Here is a 15,544-nt window from a genome sequence, read left to right on the forward strand (position 1 = left end):
CATTAATAATTCCGATAGATCCAACGCGCAAAAAAAAAGTCTACGCGAGAAACAAGAGTTGCCGCGCGGGCCGCGTTACGGTGCAGTGTCTGAAATTGAAAGATTGCGCCGGCGGAACTCATAATTCCGACGTGCCGGTTATACGCCGGACACTTCGATATATCAGGAAATACCGTATAGAAATGTGGCGCGCGCGAAATAGACCCCGACCTATGTAGGCGGAAATAAATTCGCGTACGTCCGGACGTGGATTAAACGATGTATACGTCGCGCGTCGCGCTTTGGTAAATCAGGATCCTCGCGTACGCTTACACCCTTTACACGGATACGGATGCTTATACGCCGCGGCCTCGGGACGTACGGAGGCAGCGCCGTTACGCCTGGCATTTGCCGTCCTATTTTCCGAGTCTTTCCGCTCGCCGAGAATGCGCCGCGCCCGGAAAAAGGGATGCTGTATCTTAAATCGGACGAACATTCGCGCGCGTACATCTCGATCGTTCCTCTCGACGCGCGCTCCTTTCGAGGTGACGATTTTCCCGGTTACTGCACGTTACGAGGGACTTCTCGCGCTGAAAAGCGAGTTACCGGCGAATTACCTTCGGGCTTACAAAGCAAAATCAATTACGTCGAGTATCAGAGCGAAGTTCGCCCGCGTGCGATCACGTAGAACGGCGGAAAAGAGAGGGGAAAGCCCTCGTTTACGTCGCCGCGCGAGCAACTCGGCTGCGTTTTGAGGCACGCTGTGCTCGCGAGCCCGAAAAGGGCTGCCGGAACGAAGCAATTAAAGGTAAAGCTGCGAGAACATCGGATCCCCGCGTAACAATACATTATGGAAGTCGAAGCGAACGGAAGTCGCGATACTAAAATCCGCAAGACAAAGGGTTGCTCCGGAGGATTTCTCAATTACCGAAATGGAATGTGTGACGTGCCCGGGGTGTAACGGGGGAGGGCGAGAACAGAGAGCGACGTGGACGACCGAGGGTGATGGCAAAGTGACAAGCGGCCCGACGGGACTTTAAGCTCGAGAATATGTCACGAGAATTTAGCGAAACAGTTAGATAGGCCACCCAACGAGATATCCTTTCGTACCGTAATATAAGCCCTTTCTCCCTTCGTCCCTTGCTGCCCTCTGCGTGACAGTCTTTTCACAGACGAGTCTTTAGCAGAAAATTAACCATGTCTCAACAGAAGCGGTATTATAACGAGAAGTATAATTGTGGAAACGCGGAGATAATTATGACATGCGATACGAGAAATTAAACGTAGAGGTAAAGCCTCAATGAGCGGTAAAAATGTTTAACGGTACTTTCCATTAACTCAACCGCGCGGCCAAGTCTTTACGCTATATCGGTGGATCTCCCAGGAAGGAATTAGACGGGTCCCACGTGTAGACATCGAGGGCTTACCGTGGAGCACGGGAGCATCTGATAAGAGCGACCACCTGTCTCGTATTTCAACTTCTTCCTGACTTCTCTTCCCCTCCCGCCTCTCCCCAGCTCTCTGCCGGCTTTTCCACATTGTCCGTCGCGTACCACGTAAATCCTGCATTTTTGAATGTCTTTCCTCTTCAAAATGCGCTCTCGGGTACACGAAAAATATCTTCCACAATGAAAGAATTTAAAAAAAAAAAAAAAAATAGAAAAAAAATGCGGTTTCTTATCGAAAAATTATATGGGAGAATTTCTGATAATGTAAGATCTTTTTATAAATTTTGTTTTTAGAAATACCGACTGCGAAGTAATTCCTTTTTTTTTTTTTTTTACAATTTTTTGTGTGCTATTTGCGGGTATCATTTATTCTCTAACTTTTCAAGTTTTAATTCCCGAAAAATAAAAGAACGAAATTACGTTACGTTAAAAATTGATTTATTATTAAAAGATTTTGTTTTCTCGTTGATTCGTATTATTACTCCAGAGATACTCTTGTATAATTTCGACGCTAATGTGATCGAAATGTAGAAAAGTAAATTCTGTTACTACGTTCGCGTCCGAGTTTGATAAAAATAAATTCCCGACGTAGGAATCACGCGTGAAGAAGAAGAATCGACGTGTTGGGTAACGGGGTAATAGGGAAATTAATTTGAACATTACTCGCGAAGATGAACCATAATTTAAGTCGCTCCTTCAAACGCTAACTTCCAAGACGTGATATTAATTTTGCGGTTACTATCGCGGGGCATTCTGTTTCTGTTCTTGAATATATCCACGGTACGAGCCGTGTAACATAAAGATAGATACTTCTCACGAATTCACCTATTTGTAGAGCGTCCAATTCTTCGGAGGCTTCGTGACTCGTAAAGCGAATAAACGCGAGGCTCTTAACCGGAAGTGATGATAATCGTGGCGCACGCGTTCCGATAAAGTTGCTGTTGATATTCAACCGAGTCTGCCGCGAGTTCGTCGTATATAATCCAAATCGGTCGGCGTTGTGTGTCGTCGCGTCGACAATTGCGGGAGAAGTAGAGAAAAAACGGTACGTTGCGCACAGGGCGAAACATCACGTTCGATCCTCACATTGAGCCGAAAAATTGTGCCGCTCGCGCGAAACGGACTCGTACCAATTTTTTTCTTCTCCCGATTCTCCCTTCATCCTCCTCTCCCCCGTATTCCCCCCCTTTTTTTTCTGTCTATTCCAAATATATCCTCACATGCCGCATAGCTTCAAAACGAAAATGTATGTACCGATCGGCGGAGGGGCAGGGGCTCGCTGTTTGTTCGTGACTGCGAAACGAGATTTTTGCGGAAACGGAGAGAAAAATTGCAATCGAGATTTGTGGAGCGTTTCGATTGACGCGGACTTGGTCTTTTTTTTTAGATATACATATATATATATGTATATATATATATATATTTCGAACAGGATGCACGTGGGGATCTATAGCGACGTGTAACGACCTCTTGATCGTTACGCTCGTGCGGGATATTCGCCAGAGTGGCTTCGCTATTCCAAATTAACCCGAGCCTTCGATGAAACCTAAAAAAAAAAAAGATTCGCTTTGCTCTATACATCACTTTCCGCCATAACGATTCCTCGAGAATGCGCTTTTTCAGAATCGAGTATTTCATGCAACCTGTATTCCACGCCGATAAGCGTAGCTTGAAAGTAACACAAAATTAATAATTCAAAAAGTTAAAATAACATTTTCTAAAATCGACAAAGTCACGCTAATATCGAGGCGAAGAGTCAACGCGTAAAAGACGTTTGCAAAGTGACATTACCAGCGAACTTTCAGTATGTAAGCGAAAACTTGGTTCACCGCGTATTTTTGAATTCGTTTAATGAAAATTGATGGATCGGCAAATGCAGAGTGAAATGCGGGGTGGACGGGAGGGGAGGGAGGGAGGGAGGCCCTCCCTTTCTCTCGATCCCACGTGCGCGAGATCAACTCGCGGATAAACTTTCCGAATGTTTGAGCAAATATCGCCTCCCCGTGCGCGACGCGCGCGACAGATGGAAAATAATTCCTTCGCCGATAAATCCTCGTGCGGAACCGCGCGATAAATTTGCCGGCGGGCGGCACACGCGTTACATCACGTTCCAATACGTGCATGTGCATAAGGATACACATCTTCGATTACACGGTGTTGTAGAGAAATAACGTGCCGTTCAATTTACATGCAAAGCGACAAGAACGCAACGCGGAGATAACGGTAATTGTCCTTTATTTCACCGCTTTGCCCGTTGACATTATCGAGCACGCGGGGCATAATTGGACATTCGAATAAACTGTAATTACCGTAACTTCCGCGGCGGTAAAACTTCCGACGCGTGTTTACGGGGGCGACATTACGTAATTACGGCCGGTAGCGGGCAGCCTTTCTCACGCGGCTCCGCATTCGGACACGAGCCGAAACAACAGATTACCCGGGCGTCCTTATTTGCCGAATCCGATTATGATCATTCGGCCTGTCGGAGCGACTAAGCGTAATTCGTTTTTATCAATGCGGCTGAGAATGCCCCGCGCAACGTGCGGCTCGGCGAGATTTCAACGTCGGACGATAATAATATTGCAACGTTTTATTTTCCTCTTCCGTTGCGCGTTTCATCGTTATTATTTTGCATTTTGTACGAGATTCACGGAGAGCGTGGTATAGCTAATTAACGTTTCGCGTACGTTTCTACAGTGGCATACCGTTAATTATTCCCATCCTGGACTATAATAAATTTATCAACAGCCGTATATTATTTAAATCGCACGCTAAAACTAGGTCCGGCTCTCGGCGCACAGCCAGCGAACCGTTCTTTTCGCGTGCTCAGTGTTGAAACTTTACCCCCGTGTAACAAGTTAATTTTGAGAAAAACCTCGGTTTAACAATAAGACACGTCGATTTCGTTAACTGTCTCGTTTAATTGGGAAGGGAAAAGGGGAAAAAAAAGGAAGAATCTTTTAAATAACCACTCGCGGCTGCAAGGTAATAGAAATTGAAAGGTCGGAAAGAAATGCGCTTTTCGGTGTGTACCGACATTCGTTTCGAGAGTACAATTATTTCGCTCGCCGGCGTAAAGGGGAAAATAATCGATCGATCGAGCAGGCCGGGACGTACGGCGGGCGATGCGCGCCGACGGAAATAGATCTGGCAGTTGCTTTACGCCGGTTCCGCGCCGGTCGTGTTCCCGTGGTTGCAAAATTCATACCCACCCCCGGACGACGCCGTCGAAGTTTTCTTAATAACGGAATCCTGAATTCCGGCTGTTTCCCAAAGTAGGTCGTGCGCCGCGCGATTTCCTAGGTCGTATCTCCATTTCCTGCCCGCGTTCGCGCGAGGACTCTTCCCCCGTATCTATCCGACCGGATACTCTCCGCGTATCGGAGTTTCTCTCCTCCACGGTGCGAGGACGTTACTTGAAAATAGAAGCCGTTGGCCCCTTAGAACCCCCGAGACGTTTCCGCGTTTTAATCGGAGGATCGATAGGGCGAACGCATGTCTCTCTCTTTCTCTCTCTCTCTCTCTTTCTCTCTCGATATGCAGCGGACCTCTCTTTGACTTTGGCCGGCTCGCACGTATATTATTTCAAATTCCGCCGCGAAAAATTTCTCGTCCATCCTTCCGCGATCCAAAAGGGAGAGAGAGAGAGATAAAGAATCTACGTGTCTGGCCCCGTCGCCGTCGCTGTCGCTTAAAATGTCCGCTAAAGCGCACGTGAGAGAGGCACCGCGTAAAAGCGTAGGTACACGACGAAAAAGTTTTCTCGTATATCAAGGCGACGTCTGTGCGGGAGGAAAAAAAAAAAGACAAAAAAAAAGAGGAAAGAGCGCGACGCTTCTGTGTCGTGCCGTGTGCGTGCCTACGTGCGCGATGAATGAAATCAGCCAACGAGACTTGCGCGAGCCCCATTCTCGGAGTCAAAAGAATTTTCCTAATCGAATAATCGAGTGGAACATCCTGCAAATGTTTCAAGCCCGGGCAAATCACGAGCCGCGTGTTTCAAGAAAGCGTAAAATCAAGACGGTTTATTACATTTTATTAAATTAAATTTGATATCTTTATTGAGAATGTTATTTTCTTCTTCTCTCGTTTCGCATAATTAATTAAATATACCGCTTTTTATTTTTCTTCTCTTTGGGGTCTTCTTTTTTTCTTTTTTTTTCTTATCTTTCTCTATCTCTCTCGAATGTGAATAAATGTAATTTAATCTCCTGCTATTTTAACTAGCTTTTACAGCCAATTAATATTATACGTAAAGGAATGCACGATTCGATAGCAAATCGTGCGGAGGGCAACAACGGTATTAATTTGTTGGAAAAATTGACGTCAGGTTGTCTTTCTATTGTTATTGTCTTCTTTTCATTATTTTTTTAATTGATAAAATTACTCATCGTTATCTATAACGCGACATAAAACTCGTATCACACTTCCACGTCGTGGAATGTCATCAGGCACTCCGTTTTCCTTCCATACAGGCAATATATCCGCTAAATGTTTCCGCTAACGATATGATAATGCTTGAAATGTGATAGTAAGTAAAACGGAGAGGGGGGTATGAAACATAGCACCGTATTTTCTCACACATAACGTCCATATTACACAACGATCGATTGGTACGCTAAAAAGTCAATTTCATTTCGTTGGCAATAGCTCGAAAATTAAATGGGAGAATTGCATATTTTTCGTCATTTTTCTGAGCCCGCAATTGGAATGTATTGACAAAGTATGAATGAATAATTTTTTTAAACAACCACCATACTTTATTACGTTTTTAAATATAAGCCGGAGCGAAAATTGATTAATTAGCTAAATATACGGTGAAACGATAGAGAGAGAAGGAGAGAGAGAGAGAAAGAGAGAAACGAAAGAGAGAAATTATTGCTGACACTTGTCATTGGTATATAGGACACGCGAAAAAAGCAGGCGGGGAAAGACGAGTGCCCGGGCGCCGTAAGATATAGTTAGCAGTAACCACATGGTACGTCTTATTCGGATAAAAAGTGCAAGCGCAGAGAATGACTTTTTGCCGGGGAGAAGGTTAAACGGCGAAGAGCCGAACGATCATCTCGAGGGAGTTGGATTTCGGGTTTTTCTTTTCATGTAAAGATTGACCTTACGCGTTTAAACGGTTCGTTAAGTTGATTCCCGCCGGTAAAATTTTCATTTAATTCGGGCGACAATGGAGGCGTCGTTTTTTTTTTTTTTTTTTTTTTTTCATAGTCCCTTCCGCCATTCCCCCTCTTCTTTAGCACTCGATGTCCCGCTAGCGCTAACGAGCGTGTTTGGAATTTTGACAAATCTCCCGGTCGGCGACCCAGTAACAATGCAAACGTCGTTACTCGTCTGTCACACACATTAACGGTTTTGTATGAAAAGCCATTCTACATCGCATCCGCAGGTACGCATTTTGCGCATTTGCGCGACTATGCCACCCGAGGTGAAACATGTGCCGTAAACGTTTGCTCTATGCTTACCTCAAACTTATTACGGTTAACATATATCTATATGCCGTGAGCTAACGTAATATCGCGCAACATGCGCAACTCTATGTGTCTACATCGAGCAACGATGCGCACACAAACGATCTAATTTAATGGAGCAAAACGATAAGGCGATCTCTGAGCCATAAGCTCAATTTCTTTTCTGACATAAGCGCCAAACAGTTGGGAAACGTAGGTGGGCGGGCAGGTGGAGGAACGTAAGGTAAAAGAGATTCGCGTTTGCTCGATTTCACCTGCGAAACCATCGAGGAACTGTCGCGCATCTCGCGACAGACGTTTACTGATGACCCGTCAAAAATTGATTTTCGCATTTTGCTCCTGTCGATACGTGTTACCGCGCCGTACCGTGCACTTCATCCCCGCAACTCAACCGTCGTGTACACGCGTGGATCCGGAAAAACGTCGCGCGCCTCAACAGGATTTTCAGCGGGGTAACGGGGCGAAGAGGAGAAAGGCGAGAAATATACACCAAAAGCCATACCAAAATGACCTTCGGAAAGCGGCCTTTACCGCGAGAGCTACTTACGCGGTAGACTTAACGACTTCGGCCGCGGTTAAAGCTATACGCCGCGCAATTAATTCCCTAAGTTCCTCTGGGAGGCAAATCGATGCAAATCCTTGAACAAAATCCCTTACGACGCGTCGCTCCTCGTAATAACTCCGTCCAACATCGAATTTCCCTATCCAAACTACCCTTAAAAGCGCGACTACGAAGGCCGGATGACCTGTGTCGATGATTAACATCGCCCCGGCCGCGAAGCCGAACGAATCGAATCGACCGCGTCGTAGAGTTCCACCCTACTTCTAAGCTTCTTGTATTACGTTGACAAACTTAATGAATATTTATAACGGTGCACGCGATTGCTTCCGGTATAATTTTTAATATTATAATCGCCAAACGTCACGATCTGTTTCCGGCGGGAACTAATATTGTTGCGATCTAAAGTAAAGGATGCCGTTACGCTCTCGGAAAGAAATGGGCGATTTTCGACGAAGCAGGCACGAGCAAAGTAACTTTACGAATTTGATCACGCTCCGCGAGCTCGTACTGCGTACCTCGATCTTCTTGACGAAGCACCACGGATGTAGAATGCCGCGATAAACTTCGTTATTCAAGATATTCACGTTATCCCAATTAAAATCGCGACTCCCGTGTGAGCTTGTTATCGAATAACAGTGGCTTGCTCTCTCGCTGCGAGTACAGAATTTGAAAATGTTTCTATTAATTCACCCCAATTAATTCGGCCGAGTATCTTCGCGGTCTCGATCTCGCGCGATCTTATCGAAAGTTGGAATCGACGACAGATTATATCATTCCGAGACGGTTTCCCGTGCAACGTACAGGATTAAAGAGATTAAAGATAAATCTTCGTTAACAAGATGATCGCGATAATTACGTGGGAACTGGAAGTAAAAGAGACTTTACCGCAAAAAAAAAAGGGTAATCGCGCGCGTAAACGTGTCACGTGGCTCCGCGACTATGATTTTAGCAGAGACGCGCGAATGAAAAATGTTGCGCCACGCTCTATTGTCGCGAGATTTTTCAGTCCGAATCCAGGATTGCGCTCTTTGAGAATGTTCGAGGAGAGTTTCGCGGGACAATAGGGTAGAGAGAAGCGAGAGCGATGAAGCGGAAACAAGGTTTACTAGGATGGTACGGGGCCACCGTCGCTGTCGAGGCAGCTTTTCACTTGAGACGAAAACACGCGAGTCAACGTAGAGATGAAAGAGGTGAAAGGTAGCGAATCCAAGCGAGCAAACGGCAATAAAATTCATCTGGAAAACCTTGTCTATTTCCATTTGCGTTGAAAGTTGGCAGAGAAAGAGCGATAGGGAGAGAGAGAGAGAGAGAGAGGCGAAGAAACAACATTTCGAATTCATATAACGCCGGCTACGCAGGCGTAAGTTGCTGTTGTGAATTCTTTCGAGCGTTGAAACTCTCGGGAAAGTAAAATCCAATGAGATACGCGCGATTTTTATACGTCGTCGGGATTTCTTCTTTAGTTCCGTCGAGATTCGTTATTGTCTACCGCGCGGTAGAAAGGTGGCGGAAACGCAAAGTAAATCTAATGTAAAGTAGATAGATGAAAGTGGTGCGCGCGGAGACGCGGGCGATCGCCGCAGCGTATTGTACGGTAATACAAACGAGATATGCGAGCTTTTCTTCGCGTTAAACGACCCGCGAAATGTCACTCCGCGATCGTAAAGGGACTGGCGCGTGCCGGAGGGAAAGAGCCCCTTCGAGATAAATTTACCTTGAGGAAACGCGGAGCGCGCGACGCCGTGCACGACGCCGTCGATCCCGATGAATATGAGAAGCGGTGCCAGGGCTGCGAGCATCGGGACTGTCCTGGAACGCGCGGCATTCGCACCGCCGCGGGCCTGCAGCGTCATTCCTGTTCCCCGATCTCCGATCGCGCTTCTCCCGGGTGCAATGTCCTATATCACCCGCGATCTTGCTCTTCCCACGCGATTGGTCCACGATTAGCGCACCTGGTGTCGCCTGGAGCGCCTTCTGCGCGGTTGGCACGTGCTCCGTGCAGCTCCCGGCCGAGCGCTTCCGCTCATCTCCGCGCGTTCGTCCGCATACCGCGAGACACCGTCCTGGTGCCGAGGGCACCGTCGCGAACCGTGACACGCCGGTAGGACCGCTCGGCACGCATCGGTACGCTCGCTCAAGGTCACGAACGCTCGCTAAGGTAGAGAGAGAGGCAGAGAGAATACGAGCAGACACACCGGTACGTAAGAGAGGATCCACGACGAGACCTCGCTCCCCTTTTCTCGAGACTGGTCCTGGTCCTTCTGTCCCGGGCCGTAGACTGCTGCCTGGAAACCCTTGGAGTACGGAGTACGCTCGTGCCTCCACCACCCCCGGTTTCGCTGCCCCCGCCACCCCCGCCGCGCAACCACCCGGACTTTGCGTCCCGTCCCGCGACTCGCCGCCGATAAACTTCCTACGGGCACCCCCTCTTCGTTGTGCAGCCCGCACCAGGAACGGTCTACCAGCGCTTGCGCCCTCGTAACCGTGCCCTGATGCCCGGGCACCGTCGCTACCACTGCTGCTGCCTCTCTGCCGCTGCCTCTGCCTCTGCCTCTACCTCTGCACCTCTGCTTCTGCCGCTTCCTCGTACCTTGGCGAATCTCTCTTCCGTCTGTCTCTTTCCCCGGCTAACCGGCTGCTCTTTCTCTCCTTCTCGGTAGCCCTTCGCACAGGAGAGACCCTACGGTGGTGTAGCTCTCCCACGACCTCCCGCCTTTCTCTCTTCGTTTTTCTCTTGCTCTTTCGACAACTCGGCCCCTACTCGGTCCCGAATTTCTTTCCGCCGACCATCCTGATGCTCGCTCGCTCTCCCTGGAACGATCCGCGTCCCTTGGGAGATCTAGCCTAACGTACTAACGAGGATCTTCACGACCGCCGTCGATGACGGGTTTATAAAGATGACAATTGCAATCGTTCGGGCATTTAGCCAGGGTACAATCCGTGTTCTTCCCCCCCCCGCCTCCCCTCGACATTCCTGACCCCAATGGTCCCGGATAGCTCGCGGGGATCCCGGAAAACCATCCACCTGCCGAGTATCTCTTGCGTTGTCTTCGCCCGGGACACCGCTTAATTCTAGATATTGTCCCCGGAATTGCGAGTTACGATAACCACGCGGCCGGCGTACGTCACCGAATAATACTTTCGGTTAGATTAAGCGATACCTAATTCATTTTATCTCTTACGTGCTGATCGCGTCGAGTGTCCACCCCTCGGCGAGGGAGAGAGAGAAAAAAAAAAATTACTCCCACGACGAACAGCCGTAATTCTGTCGCGAGTAATAAAGAAACAACTTTGTACGCTACCAATGGTACGATATATAAATCCCCGCGATGGATATTACTTTTTTAGAATACGAAATAAATTTCTTCGTGTAGTAGAGCACGCTTTCCCGCGGGAGTAATTTTCAACTAGTAAGAACGCAAAAAATGAACTTGGGAACGGTAAAAACAGTTGCCACGCAACATTTATATACCGATTCGTTATAATATTTCGAGCTTAATGAAAATATTCGCAAACATCTGTCTATTTTAAACTAATATTTTACGCGTGCCGTATATATACGCAACTATCGCGAACGTTACGGAAAGCTATGCAAAAACGGCAAACAAAAATGTAAGCGCGACAAAAATAATTTTAATCTTATTTCTACGTTTGACCGGTGTGGAGAGGGGGAAAAAAAAATACAAAAATTTTTGACGAAATTTTACGATCACCGCTAATGAAATTTTGTTTCAAATGGAAAACGGTAACATGTCACTTTTTTATTTATGAAACCTGGAAATACAGATCCTTGTGATAATCGCGCCTAACAACAGAGGACGCGTAACGAACTATAATTATGCAAATTTCCAACTCTTTTAAAATAAATTACAAAATTATCGCTTTGCATGCGATAAATTTCTCCCCCCCCTCTCCCTCTCTTAAAATTTTTTTTATTTATCCGCGGCAATAGAAAGAAAATATCAGATAAATAAAAAAACTATGAGCGAAATGGTGTCACGGTATTTTTTATTCTGGACATGCTATCGACAAAATACCGTCTGCTTGGTAAAGGATTCGCAACTGAAACTGGCCGAGTTATTCGTTCACTTTTCGCGACACTTTTCATCGGGGTCATCAAATTATTCCATTTATTTATCCCCTATCATTTCGTTCGATCTCCTTCGGATTATCCGGCTTTATACGGCGTGGTTTGTTCGTGATTGCGAATCGCCGTAGCAGCATTCCGTGCGAGAACTAGGCATGTACGGCGCCAAGGAGATCACGACCCACTAGCAACCGATCTACACCGCCGCCAGCAAAGAAGGGAATAACGATAAAGGAGGGTTTGCCGGGGCAGTTTCCGAGTTGACGTTATTAGAAACTCGGCGGGCGAAATTTAGAATGATGGAAGTGATTGTCCTGAAATTACGAGATACGATTTCCGACGCGTCGTTAGCCAGATCCGAGCGTCTGCGACGGTGTTCCGCGAGCCGAGCGGGGGGGTAAAAAAAAGTGGCTGGCGAGAATGGGGAGGAAGGACGAGTAATTGACTTTGAGATTCGGCTTGAATCCACCTCGGAGAACAAATCGGAGTGTCGAAATGTCAATATTTGTCGCGCCGTTTTATCACGAGGACTGTCATATTTCCAAAATCTCAACGGACGAGATGCGCGCGCGGCTCGATATATTGATTTGGTTTATAGACAAAGCTGTTTTTGTCATGCCCCTGTTACCAGCGGCCCGTAAAATTTTCAGCGAAATCTCGCGGAGCGCGACGCGATATGGGGCCCTCCCCGAAGTCTCGGCAAGAATAAACAGCGCGCTCGGACCCGCCGGACATATCAATGCGCGTGAATTAATCGTAACGTACTTGGGCGTCGTGACGATTAATCGGCGGCGTAATGTAGCCCTAATTAATCGCGGGCAGGTGATTCGTATCGCGTATTATTACTCACGAATAAACGTGTTTCGTCGATATAACGTGTATTAATGATCTCATTTATTAGGGAGACACGCACGCGCGGGTGGAGAACGTACCGAAATGACAACTGTTGTTTGCGTCACGCGCGCCGACAATGAGCCTTTAAATACCTATCGCACTTTGTAATATGCAACGACGAAGTTTATATCTCGGATGATCAGTCTCGGATGATCGGTGTTAACGAGGTTTGTTACAATGGAGCGCGAGCTTTCCGCTAAGACAACTGACTGGGGGGGCGGAGTATTAAGGCCGTAGAGATGCCGGCGATTGTTCCGAAATTACGACGTACCATCGTTAACTCCTACTTGCGAGGGGTCGCCTTCCGCGTTGATTAACTTTTAATGATCTTAGATTAAGCTCTTCTACATAGTACCTGGTATTGCCGCCGTGTGTCTCGCTTTTAACTGCACCTAATACCCTCCTATATATCTAAATACGTTCGCGAGCAAATGATTTTTATTAACGTCCCGTATCGCGGAGGGCTTGAAAAAATAAGCTGATAAGAGGAGAAAGGATTAAGCATCGAGTTTTACGATTTATGCTTATTAGCGTGAGTTTTACGAGGGGAAAACATCACGCGACTCGAATAAAATGAGAACGCGGACCAGAAAGGTCGAACGGAAAACGTTAATAAGCTTACGGGATAAATGTAATACCTGTTGTATTAGGCCGCCGCAAGAGGTAAAGCCACGCGTTCAAACATGCTCAAAGCATATTTCTCCTAATATTGTATCTCGAGTCGCGCGAGTATTTCTCAAAAATATTAGAGGAAGGAGGAGAAAGCGAGAGAGAGAGAGAAAGAGAAAAAAGGAAGAGTACACAGAATGTAGCTGAACATTTCCCACACGTTGGCAGAGCGGTTTTAGATAACATGTTCGCGTGATAAACGTTTCCGTTGTACTCCTGGCGGCAATGCGCGGTCGCACCTATTTAGCAACTGCAAAAGCGATTGTATATTCGAGCGATATTTCGAGCATATAATTAACAGATGAAGCTGCCGCAACGTGCGAAAGCAATTAATCGCAGGCGTCACGCACCACGGGTGAACCGACCTGATTAACCTCGTTTGCGCTGAGGCGAAAATTCGTACCGAACTATCAAAGGCCAGATGGTCGATTTGAGACAAAGTCGCGAGGAGAACGTTTCGTTCAATTAACTCTTGGATCGGAACAATATTTCCGGGATTTGCACCAAATTATTCAGATAACTGTGTACAAAATTGATATTACGATCGCCGTTTTATCTCACGTAAAATGTTTTGAAATTAACTTTGTTTAATAATACACTCCGTGTATTTAATGTATTACGCAATTTTCCGTAATGCAAAGCGAATGAAACGCTGCTTGGGTACATGCCTGAGAGAACAGTTTGCAAACCGTGAGAAAATAAAAATTAACTTAACGGCCAAGTTTTTCACGAGATACGATCGATCATCCGAGTGTATTTTCTTTCTTAATTAATTTCCCGCGCGTTGTTCGAACTTTCGTAAATGCCTGAGAGTCCAGCCCGGAGGACGGCCCGGGGTCTTTAGTAATGATAGAATCGAGAGACGTAATCGCCGTCGTGTGAAAAAAAAAAAAAAAAAAAACCGAAGATGAGAGGGAAGTTTGTAGCGTCGCAGGGAGATAATATTAATAATTCATAAGACGCCGGTGTGACTTCCCAAACACAGAAATTGAGGCGGTTGTGGAAGTTTCTGCGAAGTTGACTGTTAATCTATGTTTGGATATGAGATTTGGAATATGCTCGGCACATTTCCGCTTAATAGCCGAGAAAGCGCCGAATGATTAATACATTTCTCGCGGCGATGTTAATGAGTGGCCCCGAGTAGGCCGCTGATTTCACAAAGGGCTGCCCGCTTGACACGAACGGCGGACGCGAAAAAAGTTCGTTAACGTTACGCGTGACGTTACAAATGATATTGCGCGCCGTGTAATACCATTGCCGCGCGGAGAAGAACTCATACGAAGGAAAGAGGAAAAGAAAAAAGAAAAAGAAAAAAAAGGAGGGGGGGAACGTAAATCATTTTTGTATTTTCCTCGCGTGTGTAAACGCGTGTGCGTCTAATTGGGATCGTAATGACATTTCGTAAAGGATAATAGAAACGTTGCGTGCCGGCTGATAATTATCGACCGGCGCAGCCGCCGAGAGCTGTACCGCTAAAAAGAAAAAGAAAAAAAACCAAAAAAAAAAAAAAGATCGGCTAATTAACGTTTCGCACGCCTAGGGAAACGAAAACGAGATTTGCGTAAGCAAGCAGGCAAGTATGCGTCGAGTGTGGCGTACGCGGCTTACAACGAACTCCTTGCCGATAGTTAATTATTGGCGGGCAGAACTGATTTGCAAGTACGTCGTTTATAATCCACTTAAGCTCTAATCGAATCCTGGCTAGTCTCGGGGACAACGGATAGACGTGGCTTCCATAGCCAACCGTAGGTCGCATAGTCGATCCTCGGCATTGCGCGTAATTACGCGCTCCGTTTACAATCCTTCGTGCATTATACATTATACGGGGAAAATAAAACTCGGGGAGAAAGAGAAAGAGAGATTTCGTATATTACGGGTATTGGAGGAAAAGAAAAAAAAGGAAATGAAAAAGAAAGTAGCCTGACTTTTCACCTATTTGTCAACATAATCTTTAAACAGTCCCACGAGTGGTCGTCAAATATTAATAAAAATTTTATTTCTCTTTTTCGTTGCGCTTTACTCTTTCGATTTCTATCGCGCGTTATATTACACTTTGTCGGGCGCACCTCGGTGAGAAACAATCGGCGGAGAACGGGATTCTCCAAACTTCCCGAGCGTGTCGGTTGCAACTTTAAGACCCAAAGGATTATTATACTCGGATAATCGGATCTCGTCCAAATAGACGAAGAATCCGTCTGTGCGAAAGAGGAGCCAGACTAGAAAGGCGGTCGGGTCTCGTCTGTAAATCGAAGATTGGAAGTCATTGTCGGGCGTGCGAGCGCGACAAACCGAGCTCGGTTTCCCCATGCCGGTCGCCTCGGAGCTCCGAAAGGGATAGAGTTCCTTTGCGTCCTTTAAAATTCAAGTCGGTTCGCATCCCGCCGCATTGTCACTTCGGGTGTGCGCCGTTCGAACCGTAACGCTC

At 46.6% G+C, this 15,544-nt stretch overlaps 1 protein-coding gene across 1 annotated transcript in view; it reads right to left on the reverse strand.

Annotated features, from left to right (window-relative positions):
• LOC139109869 (lachesin) overlaps positions 1–9,766 on the reverse strand; it is a 28,821-nt gene extending 19,055 nt beyond the window's left edge. Inside the window, exon 1 of the mRNA XM_070669281.1 lies at positions 9,184–9,766. Coding sequence (XP_070525382.1) covers positions 9,184–9,322 — 139 coding nt within the window. The 5' untranslated portion in view covers positions 9,323–9,766. The remainder of the gene's footprint in view (positions 1–9,183) is intronic.
• Between the last annotated feature and the right edge of the window lie 5,778 nt (positions 9,767–15,544).

Source organism: Cardiocondyla obscurior, linkage group LG18 (assembly GCF_019399895.1).
Source record: "Cardiocondyla obscurior isolate alpha-2009 linkage group LG18, Cobs3.1, whole genome shotgun sequence".
NCBI lineage: Eukaryota > Metazoa > Arthropoda > Insecta > Hymenoptera > Formicidae > Cardiocondyla > Cardiocondyla obscurior.